The sequence below is a fragment of the Aethalodelphis obliquidens genome, unplaced genomic scaffold, assembly GCF_003676395.1.
Source record: "Aethalodelphis obliquidens isolate GAN/ISIS:26980383/991018 unplaced genomic scaffold, ASM367639v1 scaffold3, whole genome shotgun sequence".
In the NCBI taxonomy this organism is placed as follows: domain Eukaryota; kingdom Metazoa; phylum Chordata; class Mammalia; order Artiodactyla; family Delphinidae; genus Aethalodelphis; species Aethalodelphis obliquidens.
In genome coordinates, this window is record NW_020837947.1 from 37,470,243 (window position 1) to 37,496,952 (window position 26,710).

At 39.8% G+C, this 26,710-nt stretch overlaps 1 protein-coding gene across 2 annotated transcripts in view; it reads right to left on the reverse strand.

Moving 5' to 3' along the window:
* NKAIN2 (sodium/potassium transporting ATPase interacting 2) overlaps positions 1-23,892 on the reverse strand; it is a 979,230-nt gene extending 955,338 nt beyond the window's left edge. For both annotated transcript variants that reach the window (XM_027087241.1, XM_027087234.1), the window contains exon 1: positions 23,488-23,892. In XM_027087241.1, coding sequence (XP_026943042.1) covers positions 23,488-23,541 — 54 coding nt within the window. In that variant the 5' untranslated portion in view covers positions 23,542-23,892. The remainder of the gene's footprint in view (positions 1-23,487) is intronic.
* Positions 23,893-26,710: the final 2,818 nt, after the last annotated feature.

A 26,710-nucleotide genomic window follows, 5' to 3' on the forward strand; every position in this document is an offset into this window, starting at 1 on the left:
TTTAACCCATCCTGAATATTGTTAATGATCACTTTAATAGTATCTGAGAAAAAAATGATCCATTGTCAACAATAAGAGACTGATATGCAATACATAGCAAATTTGGGGCTAGGTGCCGCAGCACTCTCTCAGGATTAGGACATGACACTGGTACCTAATTTTGTGTTCAAAATCAGCGCCAATATATTAGCATACTTTGGAAACAGAAGTTTAGATAAACCTTGTCAATTAATTAGTGTCAATAATCTATTCTAAACTAGAATATCTTTTGAATTCAATTGCTATTTCCCAAATGATAATCTCTTTAAAAATCCTTTTTGTTTAGTCTTAATGACTGGATATCTTTCAAAAAGCATATCATGTACTTCCTTGCTTTCTGAAACATAGCACATTGAACTCAACTTTTCATTCAGGCAGAGAAGCAGAAAGGCAGCCAGCCCGCTATCCTGTCTCTAAAGCAGGAGATCTAGCCCTGAAACTCAAACCCTTCACTTGCTAACTGGGTTCTGGGACAGTAACTTTTCAACTGTAAACTACTTTAAGCTCCTAATAATGAGGTCCTCAAAGATAAAGCAAGGTGAATCAGGGTTGATGGTACCCTCCCCTCAAAATGTCCCCAAACTGCTACATTTTAATTCTTATATTTGCTAGACTTATATTTTGCCCCTTTAGGTTTTTACTAGGTAATATAGTTTTCGTTGCCATCAGTGTACCTACCATAAAGCTCTTTCTTTTCTTCACCTTGCCCCTCCAAATGGTCTGCTGTGGTTTATAATACCAGATTATAGTCATGTCATGTATAACGGTTTCCATCACTTATTTGTACAGTGCATGGGCTTTCATGCATGGATTCTGTGAGATGGGTCTGCCTGGATGCTCAGGGGTCTCTTTCACTTGCTTTTAGGATCCTGATTATGTGTTGTATTACTATACACATTATGATTATTCAAAAAGTCAAAAGTGCTTCCTAAATGTAAAAATAAGTACTTTCAGTTATGTGCAGATAAATTCTATCAGTAACAGATAAACTGTCAAAAGTCACGCAGTTAACGGCAAATCCAGAACTAAACCCCAAGGATTCTACCTCCCAGTTCAGTATTTAACTTCTAAAAGAAATGGTCTATATATGTTGCCTTCTTTTCCTAACTATTTATTTCCTCCTGAGTCCCTCACTCTGATTTTCCCCATTCTAATAAAACAGCTTTATCAAAAATTCCCCGAGTTTCAAATCCGAATGCTGACCCAGCCCTGTTTCTGCTCAACTTTCTCTTCAGGGTGTTACCCTTCTGGGTGCTCCTTCACCCCACTCTTATGTCATTCCTTGAGGATACACTAACTGGTCCTTCTCCAACTACTCCAAGTACTTCTTTTCTTTTTTCTCCAATAATTCCTTTTCCTCTCCAAACCCCATGTGTGGCATTTCTGAAAGCACAGTGGCCAGCCCACTTCTTGCTTCCCACTAGCCAGAAAACACCCAATCTGAATGACTATGCTTGACCTCTAAATAAATTCTGCAATTGCGTGGGGGACATTTCTATCGCTTTACTACTGTCACTTCAAGTGCCAAAGAATTTGAAACAAGTTCTTACTTATTCATTCTCACTGAACTGGTTTCCACTCCCAAACTGAAGGCCTCCTAACAGAGTCACTCCTTCCCCTTCCTCCCTGAGAACCCTCTCCACTACTCTACCCAACTACTCTGTCATTCCATCTCAACAATTACTTCTCCTAAGTTCCTCCATTATCAGCTGTGCACCCTCTCTTGTCACTCTTTACCACATGATGGGAGCCAGCACCAAGTTTCTATTTCTTCATAAGGACCTGGAGATACTGTTTTAATTACAGAGGTACTGACAGTTATGCCAAACACGTTTTGCAAAGAAAATACAGGTCTTGGTTTTTGCTACCATCATTTCTATCGTAGCTACTATCCTAGGCTCTCATTATCTTAAAACCTGAATGTCCTTCTACAGCTTAATAGTGGTCTCCCTGACTAGAGCTTTCCTCCATGTGAATTGGTCCTGCACTTTCTACCTATTTTTCCTTAAATGTTGCTTTGAACATGTCACATAAAGAAACTATGTTGGCTGTCACTTATCTCATAAAATGTAAACTCCTGTCAGGTTTCAAAGCTCTTCATAATGACAAAAGCAACATTTATTGAGTGTTTAACAGGTGCCAGTTACCATTACAACCATTTTACATGTATTAATTATTTTAATTCTTCCAACAGCTCAGTGAGGTAAATACTATTATCAACCTCCTTGTACAGATTAAGAAAGTGCGGTACAGAGCGAGGTGAAGCAATTTGTGCAAGGTGACACAAAGTGTAGAGGCAGCATTTGAGAATCTGATTCCAGCAGCTAAACTCTTAAAAACTACATTAAACTTCAAAATCCATCATCTTAACTACCTCTGATGTTAAATCATCTAAGTTTTCTCCATGTTTCAACACTCGACTAGACTTACCACATCAGTGAACCCTCCCTGAGATAGTCTAATCATCTTAGTACTGCTGACCAGATGGAAGGAAAGCTCCGTGTCATTATATTCCTTTTTGAATTTGATGGGGTTCAGGACATGCCACCCCCAAATAGGGCACCTTGGCATTACTGAATATTTTAAGCTGAAGGAGTGTGAGAAAACAGCAGAAGCAAAGTCATTCTGACTTTCGCCTTAGGCTTCTCCCTTGAAACCGGTCATAAAACCCTCATGTAGAAGGTGCCCTCCCTATACCCTGAGGAAAAGAGCATCCTTATCTATGAAGACAAAGAGACGCCAAGAAGAATTCCAACAAACTGGACTTACCACGCTTCCCCCATTTTACTACACTTATCTCACACTCCTTAACCTGTCGTATTTCTACACAACTGCCCATTTTTCAAACCTAGCATACATACACTTAGGCTGAACTGTTTCTTCTGGGTTTCTTTTCCTTATGAAGGCTCTTGTGTCACATACAATTACATGAAATAAATCTGGATGTTTTTTCTCCTGTTCATCTGTCTTTGTTAGTTTAATTTCCGGACCCAGCCATGGACCTTTGAGGGTGGAGGAAAGTTTTTTCTCCCTACATAGTCCATAACACCAAACTCTGTACAAATCCCATTGCACGTATTCAATCAATATTTATTGACCAACTGATTTATCCACTACAAAATGTATCATTCTAAAGGCAAAACTAGAGCTAGGCCTTCAGAAATGCCCAAATTTAGGAAGAAAGAAGAGATCAAGAGACAACCGAGGCAGAAAAATGAGTGGTCAGAAGCCTGGGAGTAATTTTTATCACAGCTATCCCACTGCAAAGAACTATGACGTTGTGTAAATCACTTACTTGGAAGCGGTAAATTATCTCATTAAATGTAGTAACAGGGCAAATTAATACTTTCCAAGGAGTACTTTTTAATTCCATATAAGGCTTTAAAAGAGTTAATTTATAAAATAAATAAAATAAAATTCAAAAACAAAGCTATTTATTTTAAGGGATTATTTTATTTCAATTATGTATATTCTCACTATAAAAAAATCATCAGTAAAAAAAGGATGGCAGAAAAAATATTCAAATTTAATTAATTCTATGCCTAACTTTTCCCTGGTTTTCAGATAGCTTTACTCCTACCAGCTTTAAGAACAGTATTAAAAATCATAATCAGATTCTAAAGTCGCCTTATCCATACACCGAAGGGTCGAGGAGACTTTATAAGAAAACAGTATTTTTTAACTTAATGGCTCCCTAATCCTCCCATAGCCCTGCCCCTTGGCCTAGCCCTCTACCCCATCCCCTTTCACACACCCACAGTGGGTTCAAACTCTAGGCCTCTCTTACCATACGTTGAAAAATAACCAGCTTTTGTTACACAACAGAATCTTCCATTTACAGAGACAGCTAATAGTGAGTGCTGGGTGCGTGAGGTAACATTACAGGGTCTGTATCTATATATACTCTGCAGCTGCAGGACTTAGTGATTTCCAACTCTCTGGGTATAATGCAAAGTCAAATGCCAGATCAAAAAATAAATTTGAGAGACAGCATGATGAAATCAAGGGACAATGATTCCCTTTGCACTACCCATCTGAGCAAGATCTTACATCAATATTAGTACCATAGCACCTGGCCTGAACCAGCTGCTTCATCTTCCAAACTAAAAATAAGATGCCTGATCTAAAACAGTGAGGGACAATATGAAGAAGCCAGGTTTCATTAAAGGGTTTTTTCAATTTCTCAATGAAAAAAAAACTGATGAGATATATATGTATATAATTATATATATGTGTGTGTATATATATATATATATATACACACACATACATATATCCACTGGATACATTAATGTCTCACTTCTACCCTTTCAGGTCAGTGTTCTTTATTTTCTTGTAAAGTGCCAACTTATATAATGATCTAGTGAAATGTGATTGGCTGGCATGAAATATTACTCATTAAAAACACAGTAGCAATGGCCAAAATGAATCCTGAGCAACGTTGTTGATATAAACCATCAGCTGCGTTGTTTTTGAGGCCAAATCGTTCTGAAATGGCTAGAATTCTTTTCCTCTATGTTTACAATATATTCATTCTAATTGCTTCTTGGGTGAGACCTAAAGCTGCAATTTTAATTTGACACTTATTATTTAAGTCTCTTACAGAAGAACAGATATAATATTTAACTTTTAAATATTAAGGTAGATCGCATCTTCTTATAGGATTTAAACAAAATAAAAATTGCTGAGGGGGTATTGCTAAATAGAAAATGATTGGCGACAATATCCCAATTAATGTCAAAGCAAGTATCAAATTTTTTAAAGTTCATTTGGCTACAAGAGGCATAAATAAATACACTTCCGTTTCCCTGTGACCCACACTCATGATGTGCGAGATGGCTGTCACGGAGGGGTGCTGGTCGGGCAGAGCCCCCTGGATGCTGGCATGACTTATTCAGCTGTGAAGCATCTGGACTGTCAGCATGGCAAGGCTGAGGGAGCATTTGTGTCCCATAATGCTGTGCACTGCCACTGCCATATAAATGGGAAATGCACCTACAGGCATGCGTCTAGAGAATTGATCAAGACAACTAGAATACAGGCAGCTTCCTTTTAAACTAGGCAACAAACGTATGGATACCAAGGGGGAAAGGAGGAGTGGGATGAATTGGGAGATTGGGATTGACATATATAAACTATTGATACTATGTATAAAATAGATAACTAATGAGAACCTACTGTATAGCACAGGGAACTCTACTCAATGCTCTGTGGTGACCTAAATGGGAAGCAAATCCAAAAAAGAGGGGATATATGTATAGCTGATTCACTTTGCTGTACAGTAGAAACTAACATAACATTGTAAAGCAACTATACTCCAATAAAAATTAAAAAAAATAAATTCCCAACAAAACTTAAAAGTTCCCTTCTATCCTTTTTGTTCTATTGTGAAGAGATAACTACCAGTACTTATTGTAATACTGAAGTACTGTATCAGGACTTCATTTTCTAGAGCCTGCAGACAAATGCTGAGTCGATTTTGGCTGCTTAAGCAGGAGAATAAGAAACTATGATTAATTACTCAATTGCCAGACAGCCACTGACCCATGTGTCTTTGCATTGGCCACATCCTTTTTGTCCTTCTTTTAATGCCTTCTGCTTAGTCCAGTACGTGGCACATAACAGATGTTTAATAAATGTTTTGAAAGTGTTTTATTGTTTTAGATACAGCACTGTTCTCAGCATGGTATGACTATAAAGACACTGATGACAACTAAACTCTAGGCTTTTAAGGACTTACATGTGACATCTCAGTTATAGGACCTTACCTTTAGAAAACACACAATCTACTTTTTTTTTTTTTTCCTGAGAGAAGATGTTTTTAAGTGTCAGGTGATCATCTAGAGTCTTATGACTGTTACTTCTGTTTCTGCTATTTTGACAAAGTATTATTCAAGCTGAAAAGAATAAAGTATAACATCAAAGAGCAAATTGCTTAGTTTCAATCAGTCGTGCTGGTCATGCCTTCCAGCTTTCTATGGTGCACTCATATTCTAGTCCAAGAGTTAATTTGGGGGCTGGCACAGATTTCTACATTTAAAAGCTAGCTCACTGGTGTCCCTTTAATGTCTCTACTGGAAATGCATCCTAAATAATTACCCTGCTGGTCTTGGGCATCTCTCAAGGCATGTCTAGAGTCTCGCTTTCCACTGCATTGCTTTGAGAGCTGTTCTTTGTTTCCACTTTCCTTTAAATTAGGAAGTAAGACTGGGAATCCTCCAGACTCGGTTCAGACTGTATTTTCTAATTAGATGATTGGAAAACTTTAATTAATATGATGACCCCAGCATAAAAATCAGGTCATACTGTTAAGTACTTATAACTTACAAATTTTAGCAGGCACCGACTATTGCAAGTCAGCCAACTTTGGTAGTTCTCAACAATCCTTTAATTAGGCTAGAGGGAAAGTAACATGCACTAATGTTTGTCCTGGCTAAATTCCAGTGGGAGATAATTGCAATCTGGCCTACCTAAACTTCCACGGGTTTCATCTGAATACAGTACGCTTCTCCTTTCTCTGCTTCTATTTCATTCTGCACTGATGTCTTTATGTGGGATGCCTTTAAGTGGGCTCCACTTTTCACCCTGAACACTGTGGATATCCAGTTAACAAGACCTGCTGAAAACCTACCACATCCAGAAGAACAATGCACTAAGAAGTGCAGAGTGTATTCTAAGATAACCCACTTCCCTCTTCTCACATATAACAGAACACCCAAGTCAATTCCTATGAACAGCATCATTTTTATTTCCCCCCTTGCTCTCATCCTACACCCACTACACCCACCGCCCCCTCACACACACCACTTTCACACACCTAAATTTTCAGAGGATCCAAGTATACTTTTAGGAGGATTGCACCATCACTGCAAATCAGAAAAACTTCATATACATGCACCTACTTCCAAGTTTATTAAAGGTTTTTTTTGCATCTATTACTGCTATTTTTCCCTGTACTGTATTAAAGAAAAATGCATGATGTGCTATATTAATTGCTCTCCATACAAATATGGAGCTGGAAAAGCACCTTCAGGCCTGGATCTCCCAGAAAAAGGCAATTTTTAAATGCAAAATTTAATCATAAAACCGTCAAGTTAAAGGGACCTTCAAGAAATCTATCATTTATTCTCCTCTCTCTAGGCATGAAAATTAGAGTCCACCAAAAGACTGAGTTAAAAAGAAATCAAGTTGGAAAAAGAGACATTATACAATCTAAGACAGGATAATTTAAAAGACAAATCTCTGTTGTTTTACTATACTTCTTCAGCAAAAAATGGACCTTCTGGCAAATCAGGATATCAAATATTACAACGGTTGTTGAATATTCTTGGGTTTGGGGGCTCTCCAAAGGAATATAAATAGTTTAAGAATTTTTAATTGCAAGTTCCTGAAGGGCAGTAGTTATCATTTGTGTGTGTCTGTGTGTGTGTGTGCATATTTCCATAAAAGCAAGGAAAAGTTACCCAACTCTTTAGTCTTAAAAAAGTTTACTTTTGAAGTTATAATCATATTATTAACTCTTATCCAAATCTTTTATTGAATTAGAAATTCATAATTTGACCCCAAATTTCTCACATCTGGCTCTCCATTTAAACAATTACATGTCTACCTTATAATCAATGTACACTTCTTACCTGAAATCTTTCTTAATTAAGAAATTTCACAAAGACATACATACTGCATTTAGCAGACTAGCAGATTCGGGAAAGGACAAATTAAAAGTGTCAAATATTCATCAACAGTCTTTACTGGCACCAAAGGAAAGATGACATTCACTGAGTCTTATATAACATCCACCTGGCTCAAACTAAACTGAGCAAAACAGCCAAGAAAGTAAAAGCTTGGTTGAACACATAATTGACCATAAAAGGGAGCTTTCAGATAAATCTAGATTCAGTGTTGCCTTTCCAGTCGATATGCCCACAAAGGCTTACTCGGTACTCCCCTTCCCTAATGTATGGCTCAACCTACCTCCCAGTCTCCTTTGTCTTTCCTCCTGTTGCTCTCCATAACTTCATAGCTGTTAGTCCACTAGCCCGCTCTCCTTAATATATACCTGCTTGGAAACACAATAAAATCATCTAGAGAGTTTTCAAAATGTCCGGATGGCTAGGTTGCTTCCCTGAAGATTCTATTTCCATAGATCAAGGGGATGGCTGTGACGCAGGCCACGGTGCTCCTCAAGGCATGACCCTCAGGTCCACAGCGACCAGGCCTCCAGGCTCGTCTTCCCTTCACAATCACCTCCACTGTCCTCTGGACAACTCAAAATCTATTATGAAGGAAACCTGCTGTTATTTCTAAGTGCTCTTTCTAGCACCTTGCTTTTTAGCTCAGTGGTTCTCAATGAGGGGGCTATTTTGCAATTTGGCGACGTCTACAGGCATTTTTGCTTGTCACAACTGGGAATACGCTACAGGCATCTAGTGTGTAGAGACCAGGGATGTTGCTAGACATCCTGCAATGCACAGAACAGCCTCCACTACAAAGAATCGTCCAAAATGGCAATATTGCTGAAGTTGAGAAAGTGCTTTGCCTGAAGCCTACCTTTGCTCTTCCTTAGTCACTCGGCTCACATACTCATTGAACAAACATTTCCGTCCCTCCCAATTCATCTTCCTCATCCTAGCTGCCTCCTGACTCTCCCTAACCATCCTGGTTAAACGAAACTCTCCCCAAATTATTACAAACATCTACCATCCTCACAACACCCTTGTTCCCTCCTGGCTGTGTTCCTTTTCAGTCCCATATTTCTGATCATCTTTATTAAGGCCAAAATACAGAATGATGGTTCTTCTAACAGCCGGACCTCATGGCCTCTCATCCTTTGAGAAAACTAAACCTTCCATCTAATTTGGTGGCCAATCAGGGGCTTCTACATCACTCCTCTCCAAGATCTAAACTTCTATATCTGTCGTCTCTCCCACCAACCACCTTTCTCCCACCTTTTCTATTATCTCCCTTCTTTTGAACCCAACTCCTTATTCTCCAGTGTTTGCAATGAGATTCCAGTAATAGAACTACCCCTTCCCATTTTGACATCAATCTTTCCCATCCAGTCCTACAGTTGGTCAGACATTCTATTCTCATAGCTTAGAGCTCTCACAGACCCTCAGTTTGTTCAATCTAAGGATGAGGAAACTTCCATTTTCTGCTTTTCCATCCCAACTCTTAGAAAGTTGGGTAATGATGGAGACGTATCTGGTTCCCCTACAAATGCACGCCACCCAGTTTTGCTAAGGTCTTCGATGAACTTAGCAATCAATTTAATTTGTTGCTGCTTTGCCTTCACATTCCCCACAGGGCTTGCCCCAAACCTCACCCTACTCTCACATCACGTTGTTTCTTATTCTACTGCGGGGAATCAGGCCATTCACTTTGACAATTAACTTCGAGAGAGACACGAATGCTATCCTATAAGATTAAACTCCCTCCAAAAGTGCTCAAGTCCACCCACAAACTGCACCACCCCTACCCCTTCCATTCTCTGCTTCGCCTCCCGTTTCTCCCCTACTTGCCAGTGTGTCAGATTCTACATTGTACCACACATGTGCCCTTTCATTCTTACCTTTTTGCTCCTATCATTCTTCCTTCTGGGATTCTCTTTCTTCCAGTCTCTAGCTATAGAGATCTTACCTACCTTACACCAGACCTTCATACATTGTGAGATCAGCCTATGAGGAGAAAACCTGTAGCTTCCCCCTATCTGCTCAGTAGTTTATTCTTACTTCTCTTACAGCAGTTATCATTCTGTATTATACTGTAGGGATCTACACAACTATCTGTTACTCTCAGGTATCATATCCTTTAATATCTTTGACAAAGGTCTAGTTTGTTACCACTACCCAAATCCACTTTTTTTTTTAACATCTTTATTGGAGTATAATTGCTTTACAAGGTTGTCTTAGTTTCTGCTGTATATCAAAGTGAATCAGCTATATGTATACATATATCCTCTCCCTCTTGCATCTCCCTCCCACCCTCCCTATCCCACTCCTCTAGGTATCACGAAGCACGGAGCTGATCTCCCTGTGCTATGTGGCTGCTTCCCAGTAGCTATCTATTTTACATTTGGTAGTGTATATATGTTAATGATACTCTCTCACTTCGTCCCAGCTTCCCCTTCCCCCCGTGCCCTCAAGTCCATTCTCTAAGTCTGTGTCCTTATTCCTGTCCTGCCCTTAGGTTTATCAGAACCATTTTTTTTTTTTAGATTCCATAGATATGTGTTAGCATACGGTATTTGTTTTTCCCTTTCTGACTTACTACACTCTGTATGACAGACTCTAGGTCCATCCACCTCACTATAAATAACTCAGTTTCATTTCTTTTTATGGCTGAGTAATATTCCATTGCATGTATGTGCCACATCTTCTTTATCCATTCATCTGTCGATGGACACTTAGGCTGCTTCCATGTCCTGGCTATTGTAAACAGTGCTGCAATGAACATTGTAGTACATGGCTCTTTCTGAATTATGGTTTTCTCAGGGTATATGCCCAGTAGTCCTGTAGTGGTATTGCTGGGTCATACGGTAGTTCTATTTTTAGTTTTTTAAAGAACCTCCACACTGTTCTCCATAGTGGCTGTATTAATTTATATTCCCACCAACAGTGCAAGAGGATTCCGTTTTCTCCACACCCTCTCCAGCATTTATTGTTTGTAGATTTTTTGATGATGGCCATTCTGACCAGTGTGAGGCGATACCTCATTGTGGTTTTGATTTGCATTTTTCTAATAATTAGTGATGCTGAGCATCCTTTCATGTGTTTGTTGGCAATCTGAATATCTTCTTTGGAGAAATGTCTATTTAGGTCTTCCACCCATTTTTGGATCGTGTTGTTTGTTTTTCTTGATATGGAGCTGCATGAGCTGCTTTTACATTTTGGAGATTAATCCCTTGTCAGTTGCTTCGTTTGCAAATATTTTCTCCCATTCTGAGGGTTGTCTTTTCATCTTTTTTATGGTTTCCTTTGCTGTGCAAAAGCTTTTAAGTTTCATTAGGTCCCAAAATCCACTCTTGGCTTCTCCTACCTTGTATTACAAACACACATATATGTACTTACATATGTGTGCATATATCTTAACAATATATTGTAGTATATATCATATATACATATATGTCTTCAAATGTTCTTGAATTCAAAGTAACTTAATTACTGATAAGCAATCAACTATTTTTCAATAAACAAATAAACAAATAAATATTACTACTACAGAAGCTCTTAATGAAATGGTAGACACTCTCCCCGCCACAAGAAAAAATAAATGAAATTTAAAATTTATTGGGGATTTTTCACCCACGTTTTATGAAATAGGTTGAGAAGTTTGTGAATCTTCTTTAGTTGTACAGGCATTTTTCTGGTGAAAGAGTTCATAGCTTTTAATAGGTTCTCAAAAGAGCTTGTGATACACAAAAAAGGTAAAAACTACTACTCCACAGATTTGAAACATAAAGACAGAATTAACTTCTGTATTTTTAAATTTTCAGAATATCTAAATAATGTCTCAAATTAGATAATATGAATTTAAACTGTATGAATTCACATTTTTAGAAAAATGGATCATGTTGGCCCAGTTTACATCAACATTTACTTTTTACTAACACTGATCTGATTTGCTGTCAGCATAAATGTGATCTTAACAGCACATAATGAACAGAGAACATTAAAACATTTTAACTACTATCATAATAAGTAAATTGGATGGCTTAGTAAACTAATAAATAAGGATCAGGTTGCAATTTAAAATAATCTTCAATTATTAAAACCACTAGATATTAGAACAATTTACAAAACACAGCTTGACATTCCAGTTAGATCATGTCCTAATTGCCAAAAGGGTAGAAACAGACACAATTTATTCAGTACATGTCATTACACTATTCATGTGTGGACGTTCCACAAATCCTACTTGATAAATTGATTTAGTAATTGCTTAATTTCCTCCCATTATTGATTGATTAATTGATTCATTATTTTAAAATGATCATAACTAACACACAGCATTGCAGGTTAGGAATCAACTCCAAGTTGATTCCTAGAGTCTTACTGGGTCTTCTCCATCACCCAACACCCCAAGGCAGGGCAATGTGCACACCTGGCTCTCATTACCAACACATGACTGGTAATGGCCATCTAAGGGCTGCATTCAAACACATCAGAAAGACTTTCAGAGAGATGTATTTTGTAAAAGAAGATACTGTTGCCGAATTACTTTTCAACCCAAAATGTGACATGCCTCCTATACATTAGGATCACTGCCTCTGTCTATGACTTTGTTAACATTTCTCATCCATCTATTCCCCTTAAAGTTCAATATATAACATTTTTATTCACATTAGGAAAGATTAAATTAAAAGATGGGCCTAACAGCAGCAAACGTGCGACAAAACTATTTTGTGTATAAACTCTGCATCAAATTGCCATATAAATCTCCAAAAAAAAAAAAAAAGACTCACTAGGGTTCATTTCTCTCAATTTAAGGGAAAAGCTAAGATTTTAGGTCACTATGTTTCTTAACAAAACCGTACAAAGTAGATGCAATAACAAGGAGATCATTACTACCTCATTCTTGAGAAAACCAACAGGTTTCCCCTAAGGATTAAAATAAGAGAGGCATATAATTAAAGGTCACCAAACACTGCTGTTACAAAATTTACATTTACTAAACATAAACTGAAATTATGCCATGTGCCTGATTTTTAGGGCAGTTTTTTTTTTTTTAACAAAAGCAAATCTATTCTGAGACGGTCTATAAAATGGTAAACTGGGAAAGCACTGTCCCATAGATCTTAAGAACCTGTGGAACTTCCCAGGAATGTTTTAGATAAAACCAGATGTCTTGAGAAAATTCATTAATAAATTCACAGTTAACTTCACAGACTTCACAAGACTGTCCTTTAAAATATATATCATCTTGGGCTTCCCTGGTAGCGCAGTGGTTAAGAATCCACCTGCCAATGCAGGCGACACGGGTTCGAGCCCTGGTTTGGGAAGATCCCACATGCTCGGAGCAATGAAACCCGTGGGCCACAACTACTGAAGCCCACACGCCTAGAGCCTGCGAGCCACACCTACTGAGTCCACGTGCCACAACTACTGAAGCCCGCACGCCTAGAGCCCGTGCTCCGCAACAAGAGAAGCCACAAAAATGAGAAGCATGCACACCGCACCGAAGAGTAGCCCCTGCTCGCCTCAACTAGAGAAAAGCCCATGTGCAGCAACGAAGACCCAACACAGCCAAAAATAAAAGCAAATAAATAAATTTATTTAAAAATAAAAATAATATAAAATATATATCATCTTAAGTAGTGTTACATGTTTGTGAACTATTAGACATTCAGAAGCCAGACACTCCCCTTCCCCCTGCCCCCAACTGCCCCCCATCCTGTAGAAGAAAGTTGAAAACCTTTCATACCAGGCTAAAAGAAAAGCAAAACTCAGGTTCATAAATGCTACTGACCAGCCATAATATAACTACCATCTTTTGTTTGAATAAAATGGAACTGCATTTTGTGAAAGATGGACAAAAATGAAACTCCATTAATTCCTATTGGTAAGGGTAAGGAATACATAATCCTATACATAGCTCCTATATTTTAGGAAATCACAAGTTATAGATGCACTATCATCAAATCTGTGAGCAAGCTTTATTAAAAAAGAAGAAGAAGAAGAAAAAAAGACCCAGGGCTCTTTATATACCACCTGTGTATTCTCAAATCTACAACAGCTTCCAAATCCTACAGATATGCAGCTCCCTCACTGCTGCCAAAAACCAGAGTTAAACACATCCATAAGACCCTAATCTCATCTCTGTCCCTCAGAGTAATCAAGTGGAGCAAATAGGTAGCACTTGGATACATGTCCTGTAGAGTCCATGATCCCTATTTTACAGATTAAGAGAATGAGGTCTGAATCACTGTGTCCCCAGGGATGAATTATTACTTCCAGGAGCAAGCTGGCCCCCACCACTGCAGACTCTGTAACAAAGGAGGTACTCAAGCCGAGGCAGTAGAAAGAGCTCTTCTCCAAGGGCCAAGACCGCAGAAGGCAGCACACCACCAGGCTCTAGTGCTCTCTGCTCACTGGGGCCTGCAGAAGTCCTCCCCACTTTTTGTTTCTCAGTGGCATCAGAGATGTCCTTTATAAAAATGAGACTCTGGAAGATTAGCCTTGTAGATCTCCTATGGCTAGAAGAGGGTCATATGAATTCCCTACCACTGAACATTTCAGACATAAAATTGATCGTCCATCATTTGACACACAGCTGTCAGTTAAAGGATTTGAAATACTTCCTTATTCTATTGTGTACTTAGCACCATACAGATGCACACAAAGAGTTCTGTTAGCAGGAGAGATTTGATTCCTCCATTCCAAACCAAGACTCATTTGTTTTCAAAGAATGCAGCATTATTGGGGTTTTTTAATGTGTTACTGTTTTTGAGTGTATGCATTGATTAGAAAACAAAAGTCAGTATGAGCACTCTTCACCACCTGCCCTGCAAAGGCAAACATTTAGGGTATGATGCTGGAAGACTGAGTTTGGTTTTAGATGTAGGATACGGGCATTGCTCCTCAGCCACTGCTACTAAAAGGAAGTGCTTCTGGGCTCTTCCCTGGTGGTCCAGTGGCTAAGAATCCGCCTTCCAATGCAGAGGACACGGGTTCGATCCCTGTTCGAGGACCTAAGATCCCACATGCCGCGGGGCAACTAAGCTCACACACTCTAGAGCCCACGTGCAGTAACTAGAGAGCCCACGTGCCGCAACTAAGACCTGATGCAGCCAAATAAATAAATAAATAAAGATTTTTAAAAATCCATCTGAGAACAGAATTTCCTTTAAAAAAAAAAAAAGAAAGAAAGTGCTTCTGCAGACGCCCTCTCCTAGGTGTTCTGAAGCTCCAAACATCCTTGGAACCTGCAACATATCACCCTCTTTGCAACATCAGCAATTGGACTTGACTGAATTTCAAAGTTGAGGGTTGTGATTTTAGTGGCCAAAACACAACTGCAAGAAACTCAAGTAAAACATTAAAAAAATGGTCAAGTATTTGAAAACAAGCTTCCCTTCATTTACTTTAATTACGTAATAATAATAGTTGATATTCTTTTTTTAATACTTGATATTCTTAAACATCTTTATGTATTATTATCTGTTAGATACCTGTTCAATAGGTTAAGAGTTTCCGTACTGAATTTTTAGTCATTAAGTATTGTTTAGATCATAATATTATTAACTTTTAGACTGCATCATGAACCTAGAGTAGTATTTCACTGAAAACTATTCCTGAAAATACTAGTTCCATGCAAGGTTAATAGGGGATACCAGAGAAGAGGTTCCTCGGTTTGCTGCAAACACTTTGTATTTGCAGACTTAAAGGGAATTAAGCAGGGGGTTCTTTAGTGCAGGAGCAGATACACTAACATGAATCATGCCCCTTGGGGGCGGGAGAGAGGATGATGACGATACTGCTCCACCCCACGACATAGTTAATCTCACAGCTCATGTTTGAGGGGGAGCGTTTTGCAGGATAGCACCCACGGAATGCTGCTTGACCAAGCAGAATTCCGACTGCTTTGTGAAATCTAAGTTTAATTCTTAAAGAACACTTAAAGTGGGTACATCACACACATAAGCATATTGTTTATCTATTTCAAACCATTTGCACCTACTTTGTAATCCTTATTCATATACCCACCGCCCCCACCCCAAATGATGGATAAGTGAAGAAAAAAATGTTTCTACAACGAAACAAGTTTTTGCAACTAGGGCCACTGGTCAAATGATATATAGGCATCCCTGCAACTACTCCCAGTCTCACTAGATGAACAGTTCTTAAAAATTAAACTAGTAATAATTACAGAGATTTTTCTAGGTATCAGAAGTAACACAGCAATAAAGCTTCACATTTGTGAAGCTCTTTCATGTAAACTTTAAGCACATTTTCTCAGATGCTCCTAAGCATTCTGTAGGGTAAATGGGTCAGGAATTATTTGCCCCACTTTCCAAATGAGTAAACAGCACCCAGGAATATAAATGGCTTGAGCAAAGTCACAGTTATTTAGTTGTCCCGTATGGAAGCGCTAGACAGGGTAGAAAAAATCTGCCTTCTCACTTAGTCCAGTGCTTTTTCAGCATATTTCCTCAGATCTCTCTCTCTCTCTCCCAGGGCTGTGTTTTGCACAGCGAGAAGCTATTCCGAAATTCAGACTGAGGGGCTAGGCTAGCAAAGAGAAGCAGTTGAAGGGACCAATTCCACTCCAGCATTACCAGGCATAGAAGGTATAGACTAGAGGCACTGAATCCCTTTCAGATTTTTCTCTCTATTCATTGCAAAGACACAAATGCTGTGAAAAGACCTTCCATTTCCCTTACTTAAACTTCTGAATAGAACTAAGCTGGAAGTCAGAAATAGGCACACTTGGTCCTGAAGAGAAGTTTTCTTTCACATCAGTAACAGGCAAAAGGAAGAAATGAGCTAATTATCTAGTTGGGTTGAAGAATTTCAAACACAGATTCACACACTCCTGCAACAACGTTAAGTGAAGACCTAAGTTCTAGACCAGTAATTCTCAAAGTTTGACCTGCAGCATCAGTGTCACCTGGGAACTCATCAGAAATGCAAATTTAAGGTCTCTGTCCTACTGAATCAGAAACACTGGGGTGGGGCCTATTGATTTGTATGGGAAAAGCCCTACAGGTGATTCTGACACACACCGCAGTTCCAGAATTTTCTAGGATGTTCAATGCAATGCATATTTTAAATAACCTATCACTTGAAGTTATTTCCAACAACAATAATTTTAACTAATATCCTCACCAATAGTGGTCTAGGTGGACTTAGGATTTGGGACATGTTAAAAAAAAATAGAAGCAACAGGCAAATAACATTACTCTGCATTAGCCATTCATCAGGGTTTGGCTTCAAAAATAATAGGAATGTGAGAAAAATAAATACATTTTTCTTCACATGGAATCTTTTTAAACATACCTCTCAAAGTGTCCGAGTCCCTGTTAGCCAGAAATGCAGAGCGGCTGAAACTTTTTTTTCTACCCTTGAACAATGACAGAAATACAGCCTCACTATGAGGGGTTATTTCTCTAGGGTACAACGACAAGTGTGTTTTGCAGTGTTAGGGCACATGTGAAATCTTGTGGGAACAGCCAGGGACACTAACTTTGCAGGGGCACCCTCTCCTTTGATTCTCTAGTCCACACACTGGCAGTTCAAAGATGGTAAACCCCAAGTCCATGTGGGCCAGCCAGGTGTGGATAGGGGCCTGGCATCAAGCCTTCTCTGTGCCTGCTTAGTCTTGTGTTGATCGGGAATCAATAGGTAGATGATACTGCCTTTGTTAGTAAAACAAATGTAAGCTACTGCTACCGTTTCATGTTCCATGGTGAACATGGATGCAACGGACGCAATGTACGCAGTGATAAAACCTCCATCAGGCTTAAAGTCAAGTTAAACTTGAGTTTGAATCTAAGCTCTACCACTTACTAAGGGGGTAACCTAAGTAAGTTGCTTGAACTTCCAGAACCTGTTTCCTCCTCTGTAAAATGGGGATATTAATATCTGTTACCTACTTCATAGGATTATTGGAAGGGAATCAGTAAAAAAACACATGTTTAGACGTTTAGCATTTAGCCAGAAATACCTTCCAATAAATACTAACGTTTTCATTATTTTTAAAGTATTTTACAAAGTTGGATTTTGAAAGTATAACAAATTATAAAGACGAACGTTTTTTCAAAGTGCACATAAAAATCAGTTTATTTGTAAACTTTTCAAAAATTGTTTTCATAGGGATAAAAATTTGCATGTAGGATCCAAAATAATTTAAAAGGCAAAAGTTATTAGCATTAGAAGTCACTCTATTCCTGTTCCAGGCTAAAAAAAAAAAAAAAAGACAGTCTGTAGCTTGCATTAGATTAAATGTTAGGACCATTTCTATCAGACACGATACTCATTTCAGACTTTAAGCAAAAAAAAAAAAGAAAAAAAGGAAAACTGATTTCAGGAAGATGAAGCAACTACGTCCTTTAAATAGTAAGAGCTTTCAAATCTAAACACACCTGAGATATTAAAAGAAGAGAAAACCAGTTTATAAATTTTATTTCCCACCTTAATCTGCAAAAATAAAATGATATAATTTTATCTTGTGCTTTCATGATTTTTAAATGTTCTTCAATTTCCTAGGGTTGGTACAAATGTTTCACACACTTCTATTTCCATGCAATAGAAATGATGTAGGTATAAATACAGTACTTAATTCTATTGTTGTTATGAAGAAAAATAAAACCCTAAATACTTCATATCTTGATGGTCTATATATTTCATTATATTTAAAATACACAATAGTCAAGGGGGAAAAAAGGGACCAAAATTAGAAGAGTTCATTCTACAGGTGAAATAATAGAACTGAAATAATTCTCCTGTGTATGTTTGGTTTCTGATATTTGTGTGCTATAAGGCATGGAAATAGGGAAGCAATTATTAGCAATATTACTTTCAAACCTATTTTTGGAAAAACTAAACTGAGTTGCTTGAAATTCTACTAAATAACTGAAATAAATCCCTTGAAATTTTAGTGAAACCCACAGATAATGGAGGGCTGACCCTCATTTTATATGAGGGACTTGAGGATCAAAGGCGAGATCCATGGAGGGGCAGCGTCCTGGAACCAATCCCCTGCAAACACCAAGGGACAACTGTATAGACAAATATTTAATGATCCCATAATTTTAATATTTTTATTTCCAGTATAAACGCAGAAATGTTAAAACGTGTTTCTGTCTCAGATTTTATTTTTGTCAAGTACACACACGCACAGGAAAGAAACACACCAAGAAATAAAGACCTCCTATTTTAAGGAGTCCCTGGCTGCCATTCTGAAATTCTTGACTGAGCAAGTAGAGAATCTGACCCCAAAGTAAAGCAGCATCAGAGGGAAAAGCTGGTGGCAATGCCTATTTGCATATCTGGGCCATTGTCCACATATGGGCCCCAAGCCAGAGATGACTCTGGCATTCTGCACAGGGGATGTTGCCCATTCAAGCCTTTATTTGAGAAAGAAGGGGAAACAGCGTTCTACGCAACTTTGGGTGTATGAAAAAAGAAGCTACCCTTGGTCTGTGAACCAAGAAACAGAGCTGGGCACTGGAAGAAGTTTCTACATCCTTTTTTGGTCAACATTAGAGACGAGCAGTGCAGAATTATAATGAAAGAGTAAATTAAAGACGAAAACATGCATGACAATATTGGGGTGCAAAAACAGAAAACATTTAAAAGGAAGAAATTTATCATTATTTTACAACGTAGCAAACTCTTAGCATATTTTTCCATAATAAGTTTCTGAAATATTATGTGGAAATTGTTAGTCTTCTCCATGAATCAGATCGATTAATGACCTCAAGATTTTATTACCAATGGCATTTGAATCTAAAATTTTAAATTCTCTGAGAGGGAGGGTTGTGAGAGATAACGTTCTACACTTCTGGAGAACTTTCAAACTTGTCAAAAGTACTCTAGGAAAATCATAAGATTCTACCAGCACTCTTCAAGCCACTTCGTGTCAATGCTCTATTCTAAGTAACCAAAGACCTTGTAACCATGAACACTGCATAAAATCACAATCAACACCACTGAAACACTCCATAATTATGATAAAATTGTTTTTTCTTAGTCCACGTATATACTCATGGCCTTCTCTAATAAATTTGTACCTCCAAAAAATGCTTAGAAACTATGCAGTAGAAAACAACTGATCATTCTTAATTGTTTCAAATGAGCTTCTCCAGGCAGCTGCACATGTGTACTAACCTAATTGTTAGTTGCACCTGCTCCAAGTTAGCAATACTTCATAGAACACATGGCAAGACTGGCATTTTCAAGTGTTAATCTGTTCAATGTAAATCTATACTTTCTTTCAATAGTTTACGATACATATGCTTTGTGCCATATAGGAGTCTAATGTACAAAAATGTGGGCGATCTCTAATTTCTTTACTTGAAAACAAAGCTGTCTTTTCAAACTAAAATAAATTATGCTCTTCCATATTATGGCTGATTTTTCACTGAGAAATATCTGAGATATTTGAGCATTTTTTTTCAACATTTATATAAAGTACTCTTTGATTCAACCAAACATCGAAAAAAAATAGCAAAAACTCTTTCACAAACTGCTGAAAGTTTTAAATAAGAAGTTAAATTGTTCTTGTCCTGTACCACCATATCCACCACTGCAAATGCAGTGATGCCTTTTGTGACTAACATCTTCAGTTTCTGAGCATTAAGGACAGCAATGATAAAAATAAAATAACATTCTTCAGATTATGAGCTTAGACGCTGGATTCTGCACATGCAGCAAATCTGTTTCCAGAGATCACACCGCTTTTTCACAGAAATCACCCTAAAATCTGAAGTTGGAGTAACCATTCAGCTCAAAGATTTTAATGTATGATATATAGAGACAGATACTTTTTCATAAAATGGACAGACACTTTTTCATATAAATGGAAGTTTTATATTAAATCTCTACAGTATGAAATTCTAATTTTTTGTCTTATAAACTGATTTCCTGATTTTTAAAAGAATGGATGTTTATCCACACTTGTCTGTCAAACATTAAATTAAATGCACATTTAACATAATTAAAAGCAAAGATACAGAATCCTGACAAGTAAATTTCTCTGGAGCTTTTGTCTCTGTCCTTCGCTTGTTAAAGGATCAAAACACTGTGTCTGCTCTGATAATATACTGATGAATGAGGTTCCCATTGCCACAATACTAAAGCTACTTCATCTCCTTCTAAGGTTAGCTGCAAGTTTACACAGACATAAATATTGCTTTAAGTCTAGTTAAAATACAAACACTCTACTTACAAAATTGGAGTCAAATGTTTCTAGGGACTTAATAGTTACTTAACAAAGAAACTTAATAAAGTTTCTATCTCAGACAATTTTGGCTTCAATTAATTTTAATAAATCTAAGATTTTCTGTCCAGCTGCAAAAAAATACCCAAATGTTACGAGAACGCTCACTAAACACTACAGAAGTAAACAAAACTAGGGGAACTTTTGTGGCAATCAGTGGTACATTCCGGAAACCTGGCTACTTATGGAACAAACTTTACTCATAATAGCTCAAAGATACATAAAGTTTTCAAAGAGCTATCAAGAACAAAGAAAAACATAAACACCCACCTAGTGTGTGTGTGTGTGCGTGCGTGCGCACGCACACGCACGCACACGTACAGTGCTTTGCAACTAGTTGCAAAAGAATTATTTTATTTAAAATTAAATACTATATTTATAAGAAACAACAATTAACAGGAATCTCTGGAGTCCTTTAAATGTGATCATTTCACCCTATTAAAACAATTGGATGTTTTTCGTCCTTTGTTTTTTCTTCTGCATCTGCATTAACATGGATGCTAATTATATTAGCCGGGTGGTACAAAAAGTCTGAATGGGAAAAATCAGATGATTCTTATAGAGCCTAAAATACCTCTTAGGATTCAAATGTATACTTGCTTAGATTGAGCACTTCTATATTACTGCTACTTCTATTTTGTTAGAGAACTTAGCTTTGATTCAGAATTTCTGTTTCATAAGTGACATAACACCTCCCCAACACACCATTGCATATACACACAAACACACACACACACACCTTTAGCCTTATTATGCTACTTTGTATATTAAGCTTCCCATTTGTACATTTATGTTTTTCTAAAACTGTTTAAGTTCTTGAGTTTGTATTCATCACACGAAATGCCATATAGATCTAATGCCTACATCTACCATAATAAAGCCCTACTATGTTATCAGATTAAAAGCTAAATCACATTTTTAAAATTCAAAATTGAAAAGAGCATAAGAGTGCTCTTACCCACCCATTCTCACAGCTTTATGCTTTTACACAGTGAATCAGCAAATGTATTCTTTTCTGAATCATATATGAACATAAGAATGTTTTGAAAATGTTTACAGTTTGGCACACCTGGCCTTCCTGGTGGTTTTCCAAAGTAAACTCGTTGTTCTGAACAGCTTTATCATTAAGAGTGAAAAAAAAACTTTATTGCAGAACTTAACCGAATATGTGGTACAGAAAAATAAACTGTTTTACATGTCACTGAGAAAATGTTACATTCTTAAAATTATATTTATAGTTCTACCTTCTTTTTCTTACAACCAAGTGCAGAAGTAATTCACAGATCAAAATATACATTATCAGATAACTTTCCTGGGAAAGAAAAACATTCTTGAGACAATATACAACTAAAAGCACTGCTTCAGCTAAATATTAAAGAAAACAACAACAACCGTTCCTGGGCTTCATGACAACTGATAAACAATGAAGAACACTTATCAGTTTCAACAGCAAATTCTTGCTCTTTCGGTTACTGATTGGGCTCTTAGATATCGTCTCCAGTCTTGTAGTCCTTTCAGCCTTTATGAAACAATTGTTGGAAATGTGGGTGGCTATTCAGATTAATTTATACTTTCCAAGGAAAGCTGTTTGATAACCGGAGTGAGCAAGTACCTCCTACCTCAAATTAAGCACTTAAGGTGGTCTATTTTTCACCTCTAAACTATCCTCAGCCCCTCCTTCTATTGCCCTTAGGGAATTTAAATTCAGAGACGTGACGTTTTCCATTATTGGCTCCTTGCCTCTTTGCAACTGTACAACATTCCTCAAAAAGTACATATAATTCTCCAACCCACGGGATCAGACAACAGTATCTATTTCAGGAGCAATTACATAGATAATGTAAGATATAATATTTTTCCTTAGAATTGTTTGTAATAATTGTGATTTCAAGGCTACTGGTTCAGTCTATGGCAATGCTGTCCCTGAGTTCATCTAAGTATTTCTCTTCAATCTACATACTTTTAAAACTCAATGTGTCCTGTAGATCAGACTGCTGTAAGGATACCATCTGCACTACACAGTGGTTTGTTAGAGCATTATACTTATAAGACAATATATTCCTTGAAAAATAATACACGTCAATGAAGAAACAAAGATACTGCAAAAATTACTACATAGAAGAAAAGTCAAAAATTCCGTTTTTTCTCTTGTTTTAACACCTGTATAGTAAATTACATGTGACCACCACGTTGTTACCTTAATAGGAACGCAAAGCATAAAAGAACAAGAGCTAGCTACCTCTTGCTTTGCTTAAAGAAATTAAAGACAAGTTTAACCCGCACCTGACAAACTGTCTTCAGAGGGAAAGAAATAGGCGGGGACGGAAGGCCTCACCTGTCCTGTACCCCACAGTGCGTCTCCCTGAACGCATTTTAAATATAGGCAATATATCTGTCACCTTTTCTTTTCTTTTTTCTTCCGTTCTAATCAATGGCAGACCTTTTACTGCACTCCCCTGCCCACTATCTCAAAAGCACGTTACAGAATAAGAAGACCCAAGTGTCACTTACCAGTTGCATGCCACAGATAAAGATAAGCGTGCACCTGCCACTGCAATAACCCATGGTTTCCGAGACCCCTGCCACAGCCAAACTGTCCCACGTCGGCCACCGTCGAGCCCCCACTTTATCCAATCAGATCGCGGGGAAGGACAGGCAAACCTGCCGAGGGCTCGTGGGCTCCGGGCTGCAGCTGCCAGCGTCCTGGGAAGTGACAGGCATTAGGACCTGCTAGCGCGGCGGCGGTAGCGGCGGCAGTTCCAGCCGAGCCCGCCACACATACCTTCACTTGCTCGGTGCACACGCCGCGCCGCGGGCAGCGCCGCCCGCGGAGACGCGCCCGGGGCCCGCAGGGGCAGCAGCGGCAGCCTCGCAGCGCCGCCGCGCCCTCGGGCATCTGGCCTCGAAGTTTCGCCCCCGCCGCTCCCCGCGCCGCCTCGCCCCACGCCCCCCAGCGCGGCCGCCGCCCGACGCGCGCTCGCCCGGCGCTCTCCGCGCGCCGGCTCCGGGGGTGGCAGAAGCGTGCGCGGGGCGCTGCCCGCCTCCCTGCGCCGCCCGCGGCTCCTCTGCGCCCCGCGCTGCGGGGCCCAGCGGGCGGGGGCGGGGCGCGGGCCGGGCGGGGGCGTCCGGGCTCCGCGGTCCCGGGAAGCGGCGGCCGAGGCTGCTGCGCGCAGGGATGCCGGGTCCGCGCCGCGTCCTGCAGCGGCGCTGCCCCTCCCCTCGCCCAGATGTGTTAATCCTCCTACAACAAATCCTTCAACCTGCTCCCCGCCGCCCCCTCCCAAAGCGTCAACTTCCTCCAGCCCTGCCGAGGCTGCAGCCGAGGGGGCTGTTGGCGGCGGTGTCTAGGCGGGAAGGAGCGACGCAGAAGCGGCGGCTGCGGCGGTGGGGACACTGGGGCCCGCGGGCTGAAGAGTCCGGGCGGCGTGTCCGTAGCTTGCTGGGCTTGTGCAGGTCCTGCTCCCGCAGCCGAGCCCGGAGCACTATGCGCGACCGAGCAGCTTGTGTGCCTGTGTGTTTGGGGGAAAAGGGACGAAGAGGAGGGTTAGGGAAGGAGGATGGGTGATGAAATAGGAGTGCAGCCCTGGCATCCCGACCGGCCGGAAAGCCCGTGTGGCAGACTGGTCGGAGGAGAAGGGACGCAGCGGTTGCCGACGCACTGCCAGCCGCCCGGCACCCGGCTCCCGAGGATGTACAAGGGCCGGAGCGTAGAGAGTTACGGAACAGACCCTGCTCCGGAAAAGGGGCCGGGTTGCTGCTGGAGTTGGTAGGAAAATTGGGAACTGGGGGAAGTAGGGACGCAATGAGTTGTCGTTGCTGCTTCAAACTGTTGTTTGTTTTCACTCAAGAAATGTAAGGATCAGAGACAATTTCAAAACTGAAGTACTTCAGCCTCAGGGTCCGTCCCGGCTGGATGTGGATTCCTGGAGGTGGATGCTGCAGCCCTCGCTCTGGAACGCCAGCCAGAAGCTATGCCTCGGCTCCGGTAACCTGCTGAGACACACGCTTCGGAGCCCGTTGCTGCCACCTGCGGGTGAAAAGCTGAAGAGCGAAGCAGACTGGTCCAGGTGGCGTCCCCTGGGGTTTGGGTGTCGGGATCCAAGGGTCAGTGTTTTCTTTATAGACCTGAGCCGCTTGTCAAATCATTTCTAACTTTCCCAGGAAGTGAAAGTGTGGTGTAGAGATCCGCTGAGGTACTGAGTCCTTGGTATGAAGGGGCAAGATTGGTAATTAAAGAGAACGGTTTAGGAAACTAAATAGCAAGTATCTTCCCACACCCTCCGAAGAGATTAAGACTGTTGAAACCACATCAAGCAAAGAGCTTTCCCTAGCAAGTGGGATTTGGCCCTACTGAGAAAATGGTATTTGTGTAGGATAATATTATGCTGGGAACCACAAATACGGACCCCAAATGATTGCTTCCTTTGAGTAAATAATGATGTATCAGAATGACTAAATATAAATAAATTGAATAGGGCATAGGGACCCTAGTCCCCAGAAGCGTGGGACTGAATTTTCAGAAATGATTTGTCAACTGTACACAGTGGAAAAGAGATTTGACTTGTTGACTTGTTAAATTTGTAGAATGTGGATATTTTGTTACTATAATGAGAATGCCCGATTTTAATCGCCCCACTTGTAAATGGCCTTTTCTCTGAAAAGTGTCTTTCGAAGTTTAATGAAATGATGAGAGCCCAATATGTGCTCTTACCCATGGAAGGGCCTAACAAGTAATAGCTGCTCCACAATACTTGGTGAAACTGAAGCCAGAGGTGTCTGGTGGCAAGTGTTTCTTTTCGTTGTTATTCTGTTTCTACACACAGGTTAGCTGTCCAGTAGCTGCTGGGGGTGCAGGTATTTTGTATTGCCAAGCAAAAAGAAATCTGTAAGTTAATGCTTTCTAATGCTTAAAGAAGCTGTTGCCATATTATGAAAATCATTCTGTTCCCTTTTAAAATTCATAATTGCAACAGTGCATTTCTGTGGATTCATCTATAATCCTGCAATGGTTTCCCTGCAACCAGCAACAGCCTGAGTGGCCTTTAGGCTCTACAGGTAAAAGGATAACATAACGCTGTCTGTAGCTGACTCTCAGCACCCCACGCATAGTCCCTGGATTCTTGCCCTTTAGAACATGCCCATCTTCTTTCTGCAAGCACCTGGGACTGTTACAGGCTTTTTCTGCCCACAGGAGGTGCTTGACTGGGAGTGAAGGTACAGCCTCAAGAGCAACCTTCACCCATTAATGGATGGGAGTTGGTGGATAAATTTCCCAACTTTCTCAACCCAGAGTTGTGAAACCTTGAGGCATGCTCGTTCCTGCCTTCTGAATTAGCTTCCTTCCCTTCCCTGCCCCATTTCCCTACTGCTCTACCGGTGCTTCCTGAGATCAACTCAGCAATAAACCACTTCACTCAAATCCTGTGTCAGGGCTGCCTCTGGAGAAACCCAGCAGAAGGCAGTCTTTAGGAGTTTTTATTCCTGATCTGACATCATTGTCACTGTTCTCAGAAGAGTGAACCAGAAGTGCGTTCAGTGTTGCACCTGCCGTTGCATTTACTGCATGCACCCACTGCCTTACGTGCTGCCCCTATATCATCTCGTTCATTACTCACAGGAAACTGGTAAGTTGGTGCAATGCTCGTTTTAAAGATACCCTTGTGTACAGGGTTCTGTACTATCAGTGGTTGCAGGCATCCACTGGCGGTCTTGGAACACATCCGCCATGGATAAA